This window comes from Rhinopithecus bieti, unplaced genomic scaffold (assembly GCF_001698545.2).
Source record: "Rhinopithecus bieti isolate Rb0 unplaced genomic scaffold, ASM169854v2 scaffold_6907, whole genome shotgun sequence".
NCBI lineage: Eukaryota > Metazoa > Chordata > Mammalia > Primates > Cercopithecidae > Rhinopithecus > Rhinopithecus bieti.
Window position 1 is genome coordinate 1,350,114 of NW_016805647.1, and position 8,671 is coordinate 1,358,784.

Here is an 8,671-nt window from a genome sequence, read left to right on the forward strand (position 1 = left end):
AGATTTCTTTCAGCTACAACCAGAAGGTTTCCAAGTTCAATATTCTTTGTCAGGAAATGAATCCCCCAAATACCCACGTGCCCTCCATAACAAAAGCGCCCTATCAGTCCCTTTTACCTCGGGTTGGCTCCCTGATTCAGAGCTGTCGTGTCCAGTCACCGCCTTGCAGAGGGACTGGAGCTGCAGCCTGCCGTCTCCCCCACATTTTGTGTGGCTAGCTCAGGGGTGGGGGTGCGACAGCCTGCCTTGGCTTGCCCCTTTTCTCTGCCTCCTTCCCCTGTAACATCACAGAGATGCCAGCGAATCCTGAAAAACTCTGCATCCTTCCTGCGGGGGCTCGGCTTACACATTCAGGCCTGCTGGGTGGGGTCCTTGGACTAGCTCCATTGGTTGGGAAAGACTTTTCCAAGGAATTCTTACAAAGCCAGTGATTATATCATAAGACGGATGAGGATGACGATGACCCACCGTAACTCATAGTGGTTTGCAGTTTCCAAAGACTCTCATTTGATCCTGATGATAGCCTGGTGAGGCAGGCGGGGCAGGGATTACCGTGGCCATTTTACACATGAGGAAATGGAGGCTCGGCAGTTAAATGGCTTCTCCAAGGTCACACAGTTTGGGAGTGGCACACCCAGAGACTGATTCAGTGTTCTAGATTTTTATTTCCCTTTCTCTTTGGCTATAAGCTCAGCCTCTTTCTGCAGTAATAGGTGTTCTCCCAACTTCCTCTTTCAATCTTTGGTCTCAAACCTTCCTTCCTGCTACTGGGACCTCCTACTTGTGACCTTTCCTCACATTTCCCATTTCCACTGAAGCCAGGAGAACCGCTCTAGAGAAGGGTCATTAAACAAAACATCTGAAGGGCTACTGGCAATTCTCCACTTTCTAATGACAGCCATTATTACCAGCAAATAATGGAAAACAAACACAGGACAGATGTGTCTCAAGTACCAGCCTGTGCTGGAATACAGGGCAAGCAAAAACTCTGCCTGCAGGAAATGCCTGCCTGAGTCCAGCTCAATGAATTGATTCTTTTTTTTTTTTTTTTTTTTTTTGAGACGGAGTCTCTGTTGCCCAGGCCGGAGTGCAGTGGCGTGATCTTGGCTCACTGCAACTCCGCCTCCCAGGTTCAAGTGATTCTCGTGCCTCAGCCTCCCAGGTAGCTGGGATTACAGGCACCGGTCACCACGCCCAGCTAATTTTTGTATTTTTAATAGAGACGGGGCTTCGACATATTGGCCAGGCCGGTCTCCAACTCCTGACCTCAGGTGATCCGCCTACCTCAGCCTCCCAAAGTGCTGGGATTACGGGCATGAGCTACCATGCCCAGCCTCAATGAATTAATTCTGTACGTGAGATACACAGGCATTCCTGCCCATCTACAATCCAGCTGCATGATGGGAACTCCACATCTTCATCAAAAACCTGATGAGAACACGAGACACTCAGGAGGTTTCACAGATGGAGAGAATATTTGAGATAACCCAGCAATCTTTCCATATAAGAAAACTGAGACCACCCAAATGCTGCAAGAAGAAAAGGTAAATATTTTCCTTCCGTTGACTGGAAAACAGTAGTATGAATATTTAGGGTCCCAAAATAACCGTGACTACACTACAAATGGCTCTGTTTTGCATGAAAAAATATAATGGCACATCCAAGCTTCCAGAAAATATTTTTTTTTACTTCTCCTTTGGATAAAAACTTCTCTTTTGGGTAAAGACTGTGCTAGGAACAATGAAGCCAAAACCAAGAAATATTGATTCCTATTTAGCCTCCAAAAGCTTTCTAATTAGTGCTTACAATATCCTTAGGTATAAATGAGAAAAGGAGAAAAACAGGACACTTCGCGAATGCGGGAGGCTGGGCACAGAGGGAAAGCAATTCCCAAGAGACTGGGTAGTGAGGGAAACCAATATTTCACCCCAAAATATGGCTCCCTGGTATAATAAGTATTTTGAACTAAAGGCCCTTAAAGATCAAAAGATGCTGGAAAATGCTTGCCTCCTATCTACATAAAGACCACACAGACCCTCCAAGGAGAACTTTATCCTTATCCTCCCTGTTATCTCATTATCTATTGCAGAAAAGAAGACTGAAGCATCTGACCACACCTGAAAGGACGTTTTTAAAGATGTCTGTTCCTAAACCAGGCGTGGTGGCTTACGCCTATAATCCCAGCACTTTGAGGGGCCAAGACGGGCAGATCACAAGGTCAGGAGTTTGAGACCAGCCTGACTAATATGGTGAAACCTCGTCTCTACTAAAAATACAAAAATTAGCCTGGCATGGTGGTGCGTGCCTGTAATCCCAGCTACTCAGGAAGTTGAAGCAGGAGAATTGCTTGAACCCAGGAGGCGGAGGGTGCAGTGAGCCGAGATCATGCCACTGCACTGCAGCCTGGGCAACAGAGCGAGACTCCATCTCAAAAAAAGAAAAAAAAAAATTCTGTCTCTTACTCAATTTCCAAAGAGAACCAGTACTGGTTAATCTCTGTTCCCTGATGCCTTCATTCTCCCTAGTAATCATTTACTGTTCCCTGTCTCCTGCCTCCCCTCTGAAAAGAGAAAATGTGACTGGTCACGGTGGCTCACACTTGTAATCCCAGTATTTTGGGAGGCTGAGGCAGGTGAATCACCTGAGGTCAGGAGTTTGAGACCAGCCTGGCCAACATGGCAAAACCCCATCTCTACTAAAGATACAAAAATTAGCCAGGCATGGTGGCAGGTGCCTATAATCCCAGCTACTTAGGGGGACTGAGGCAGGAGGATCACTTGAACCTGGGAGGCAGAGCTTGCAGTGAGCTGAGATCGTGCCACTGCACTCCAGCCTGGGCAATAGAGCAAGACTCTGTCTCAAAAAAAAAAAAAAAAAAAAAAAGAGGAAATGTAAGTATCTGGGCCCCACCAGGATACTTGGGTAATCAGTCTGTGATTCTCCCACATGCATGTTAACAAATGTGCATGCCCTTTCTCCTATTAATCTGCCTTTTGTGAGCTGATTTTTCAGCCAACATTCAGAGGGCAAAGGGGATGTTTTCCCTTGCTCCCTATGGTAGCTCTGAAGAGGGAATTCTATTTAGCCAAATCACCAATGTTAAAAGGCTTCAATATTCTCCTTCTTTATTATTCATTCATCCACTACCTCAGAAATGATATGCAGCAGCGAAAAGCCACTTTAGGTTTCCGGGGTTTTTTAATGATGTACAGATTACTGAAGAGCAACTAAAAAATAAAAATAAAAACAAGCCAGGTGTGGTGGTTCACGCCTGTAATCCCAGCACTTTGGGAGGTGGGAGGATTGCCTGAGCTTAGGAGTTCGAGGCCAGTCTGGGCAACATGGCAAAATCCTATCTCTACAAAATATCAAAAACAAAAAAACTCACTGCCCATAAAAAAATGTCCAAAAGAGGAAAAAACTAATTAAAAATGGGCTGATAGGTATCAGAATGTATGTATCAGATATGTTTTCAGATATGCTTCTGGAAAGTCAGCTGAGTTCCGAAACTCTGTGTCTAGTCGACCAGGGTCGAGGTCAGTGAGAAAGGAAAGACTTGTTTCCTCCCTCTGCCTTGGAAATCACATCAGCACTTAGGCATTTCTCCACCACCGTGAGTGCCAATTTATCCCTCCGTGGTTTGGGATTGCCACTAATTCTGTCACTAATTACTACAGTTGAAGCAGTGATTAACATTTCGAAAAGGGAACAGCACTATGGATTTACTATTAGGAGGACCCAAATTCTGATTACTCCAGGGATCTCCTGATTCTTGGATGATAAAGGAGCCCAGAGGGAGGGGGAGGTGAAGACGGAAGCCCGGAAGCCCAGCATGACACGAAGGGGCAGGGAGTAGACTGGGGGTCGAGGATCCAAGTCCTTAGCATCAACAGCTGTGTCTTTGCAGGGCTGTAGGGACCATTCCAAGCGAAGTGTGGACTCTGGGGCACATTAACTGAACCCACCCAGAAATATTTGGAATGGGGGGTGCCATTTATATGAATCTCTAAAAGGGGGTGAAAAATAAATTTCACAAATGAGTATGAGTTCTGAGCCTTGTTTGGAGGAGTAGCCAATATGGCAAACGGCTGGATTTCTATTGCACTTGGATCACACTTTGAGACCCTCAATCCTGGAAACAGTTTGTGAAGGAGAGAGGGAGAGCACCCCTGCTGACATAGGTCCCTGGGACTCGAGCTGGCTTGGAAGGAGGCAAAGCGTCTCCTCCCGTGTCTGCTCTAAGCCAGTCACACAGGGCCAGGTGCCTCCCAGGGATCAGATATCCTTCTGAGCTCTCCCAAGCAAAGCCAAAGCAGGTGCTCTCCTGGGCGCTGCTCTTACCCCCTTCTCCCGGCTCCCCCCCACCCCCAGTTTTCCTCTTCTCTCAGCTGGAAGCAGTCAGAGCCATGCCTCTGCCACAGAGCTCTCCTCATCCTGGAAAGGTTCCAATGCTCCTGGCTATAGGTGACATCCATGTCTGGGAAAAAGCAAGAGTGAACTATATATAAAGTTCTTTCTTCTCCAGCCAGAGACAAGAGAATACACCCAGGGTAGACCACAGTCTATTTACTCTGATGGCCAGAATCTCTTCAGTAGTTCTTAAAAAGCTAAAAGTAGGTGCTAGTAATCAACACCTAAACAAAAGGGTGGAGGTGGAGTAGGCTTACATCAGAGATACACATGCTAATATGTGAGCATGAAGTAGACCCCACCCATGGCCACAGTGAACAGCACACGGCCTCTTTATAGTGCCCAAATCTCATTCAGGATGACTGCAGGCAGACAGCAGAGATCTTTTCCTGCTGCAATCAGTCTACTCCCACTTGCCCATCTTTCAAGAACGTCAGCTGCAACAGCTGCAGCTTCCTGGCGTCCATTTTGCAGGCTGCATACAAGATGCCCCAAATCACCCGTTTAAATAAGAGCCTCCAGAGCGGGGAAGAAATCTCTGGGGTATGTGAAGGCTGTACTCATTGGGCGTGTACTCACAACCTGACTTCCTCCTGCTCTCCCTCCCTCTGCTGCCTAGAGCAGGTGAGCCCCACCCTAGAGCACAGAACACAGCTAACAGGGGATTCCTGTGAGGGCGCCACGCTGGAGCGAGCACAGCATTCACCTCCACAAACTAGTAACTGCGGGTCCACCAGGGAGAACAGCTTCCACTGAACAGGCCAGACTGTGGCCCCCCAGTCTCCACTCAGCCAGGTGCAGTGGCCGATGCCACTCCTCTGGGGAGGAGAAACAGACAATCCTCAGGGAGCCCTCCCCCAGCGCCCCACTGCAGGCTATGAGCCACAGGATGCAGAATGAAAGGATAAAATTTTTCTTTCAATTCTACCTCCCCTCTGTATTTCTTTGTTTTGGGGGCTGCCTCAATTCTGTATCTGTGAAATCTGTCCAAAGGGGGACTGGAATCTCTGCCTCTAAGTCTGAGACCCACCTGTCCATTAGGATTGCTATTATCTGGGGTAAGAAGAGAGGGAAGCTTTGATTCCCTGATGGAGAGATTTCCCTAAAATGAACCCTTCATTTGTTCTGGAGTTCTTCATGTTCTGAAGACATAAGAGCAACCCACACAGCATCTGCGAGACCCATAAACACTACACTTTCTAAAGTACCACAAGCCACTAGACAGTAAAGTCAATGAGAGCAGGTCAGCCTTGTCCAACCATGATATCCCCAGTGCCTGGCATATGGTAGATACTCAGTAGACACATATTGGATGGATGGGTTCATGGATGGATGGATGGATGGATGGGAGAGCAGACTGATGGAATGGTGAATGAATGAATGAGCAAATGTATGAACAAATGAAGTTCGAAGGAAGATTTCACAGAACATTTAGCCCTCAGGGTTCAATCACTGGGTGAGAGACTTACCAGAGCCATCGGGAATGGATCTTACGAATGTTGGCAACATCTTGACTGTGGCTGTTGGATTAAAATCCCGGGAGAGGCCATTCTTCATCTCCTTCTTGAAGCGAGTCATGATATCTATGAGAGTTTCATCGGACAGCCGCATGGCATAGAGATACTTGTCAATCTGGAGGAGAATGAGAAGGAAGGAGAGTGAAGTTGACGGGGAGGACAGGGCAGAGTGAGGCACCCACCCACTGAGACAGTCAGCTCCCATAGGCACAGGAACACACATGCTGGCCCATTGCATGGTGGAAGGTCATTCAATTGCCATCAACCACGTCACCTAGAGCAGGCTTGCAAATGCTCTGAGCCCTTGTTCCTGGCCTGTAAAATGAACCCAATATCTCTAAGATCCTTTCCAAACCTCAAATATGAAGCTGCTCTTCAACCCCCAAGTACTTGATGGAGGCAGGTTTCCTCCAGTATCAGGAACACTTCAAGCTTCCTTCCCTCAATGAGAACTGGCTGGCTCACTCTCACTGGGATGGGAATGACAGAGAGGCTACGAACAAGGGCTCTGGAGCCAGCCAACTAGGTTCAATGCTAGCCTCACAGCTTAATAGCTGTGTGAATTTCAGTTTCCTCAACTGAAAAACTGAGATGATGGATAGGACCTAACATATAGGATAAGTTCAAATGAGTAAGAAGCACTTGGAACACAGTAAGTGCTCAATAAACATCAGTTATTATTATTAATATGAGACAGTAGCACTGGTAGGTATCCATGGGCAAGACTTCTAGAAAGGTAGAAATGGCGGCCAAAGGGCTAGGACTCTTCTGAGAACACATGGTGGCAGGCCCAGAGCGCAGAAACCTTAAACCCAGCCTCAATGTATGGAGACAGCCCCTGGGCTCCCATATACATGTGCTGGGCCTGTGAGCCAGGCCATGGGCCCTGTACCTCCGAGTCAGGCTACTCCCATCCTTCACCAGGCCTGACCCAATCTGTTCCTCTTCCTGGGTTCCCCGTTCTTCTCAAGCTGCCCAGGCTCCTAACCTCAGGCACCCTGGGTTGTCACTGGCTATCACTAGTTGTTCATCCTTCATGGTACCTTCGCATTTATTCTCCCAAAAAGTATTCACTGGGCACCAGCTAGGTGCCTAGCATTGGGCTAGACACCTGTCCTGATGGCACTGTCCCTGTGGAGTTCACCGAGGAAGGTCCTTTTGTTTCACCATCCACTCTTTCTGCTGCTCTATGTGCCTGGATTGCTGATGATCATCCACTGTAACAGTTTATCTTCAGTCTCTCCCTTCCAACCCATCTTCCACACACTGCAGCATTAGCCTCTTAAAGTGCAGTCTAATCAAGTCATGCCTCTGCCCAAAGCCTGGCAATGCCTCCCCAATGCCAAGGCACCTACTCTCTGCAGGTGTGGCTCTGTACTCTCTGAACTCCGGCCAAACCACCTCTACCATTCCTGGTAGGTGCTCCAGGCTCTCCTCCTTCTGCTGTCACCTCTACCTGAAATGCCCTTCCTTTTCTTCCCAGCTCACCTAACCTTCAAAGTTCAAATCAACTGTCACTTCCTCCTGAAGATGTCCAAGTCCCTCACGCTGGATATCACCCCTCCTTCAGCACTGACCCGGAGGCAGGGTCTGGCCTGGATCCCCACTTTCCATGCGTGTCACCTTGACCTCCCCAGTGCCTCACATGGAGCCTTGCACACAGAAGGCTCCCAGTGGATAGAGAGACAGACATACAGCCCCACAAGGCTGAAAATACCTTAACACTGGTGTTTTTTTGTTTGTTTGTTTTTTGGGTTTTTTTGTTTTTTGTTTTTTTGTTTTGACATAGTCTCTCTCTGTCACCCAGGCTGGAATACAGTGGTGCAATCTTGGCTTACTGCAACCTCCACCTCCCGGGTTCAAGTGATTCTCCTGCCTCAGCCTCCTGAGTGGCTGGGATTACAGGCGTGCTAATTTTTGTATTTTTAGTAGAGACAGGGTTTCACCATGTTGGCCAGGCTGGTCTCGAACTCCTGACCTGAAGTGATCCACCCATCTAGGCCTCCCAAAGTGTCTGCCAACACTCTCTGCGCCCAAGGATGATCCTTGCCCCAACTCCTAACCACTAGCCCTACCACCTTTTCCCCTTTACAATAAAGCAGCTCAAAGAAGGGCAATCAGAAACCACCAAGAGCCAGAATAGAAATTGCCAGAAGAGGCCGGACATAGAGGCTGACACCTGTAATCCCAGAACTTTGCAGGGCCAAGGCAGGAGGATCATTTGAGCTCAGGAGTTTGAGACTAGCCTGGGCAACAACCCCGTCTCCACAAAAAATAAAAATTAGCCCAGCATGGTGATGCACACCTGTAGTCTCAGCTACTCAGGAAGCTGAGGCAAGAGGATCACTTGGGCCCAAGAGGTTGAGGCTGCACTGAGCCATGATTGCACCACTGCACTCCAGCCTAAGTGACAGAGTAAGACTGTCTCTTAAAAAAAAAAAAAAAAAAAATTAACAATTGGCCAGGAGCAGTGGCTCATGCCTGTAATCCCAATACTTTGGGAGGCTAAGGCAGGCAGATTGCTTGAGGCCAGGAGTTCGAGACTAGCCTGGGCAACATGGCAAAATCTCATCACTAAAAAAATACAAAAATTAGCCAGGTGTGGTGATATGCCCCTGTAGTCCCAGCTACTCAGGAGACTGAAGCAGGAGGATTGCTTGAGCTGGGGAAGCAGAGGTTGCAGGGCGCTATGATCATGCCACTCCACCCCAGCTTGGGTGACAGAGTGAGATCCAGTATCAAAA

At 48.0% G+C, this 8,671-nt stretch overlaps 1 protein-coding gene across 5 annotated transcripts in view; it reads right to left on the reverse strand.

Annotated features, from left to right (window-relative positions):
• Positions 1-8,671, reverse strand: part of HK1 (hexokinase 1) — a 139,752-nt gene that overhangs the window by 55,304 nt on the left and 75,777 nt on the right. For all 5 annotated transcript variants that reach the window (XM_017873192.1, XM_017873190.1, XM_017873191.1 and 2 more), the window contains one exon: positions 5,880-6,042. In XM_017873192.1, the coding sequence (XP_017728681.1) occupies positions 5,880-6,042 (163 nt within the window). The remainder of the gene's footprint in view (positions 1-5,879; positions 6,043-8,671) is intronic.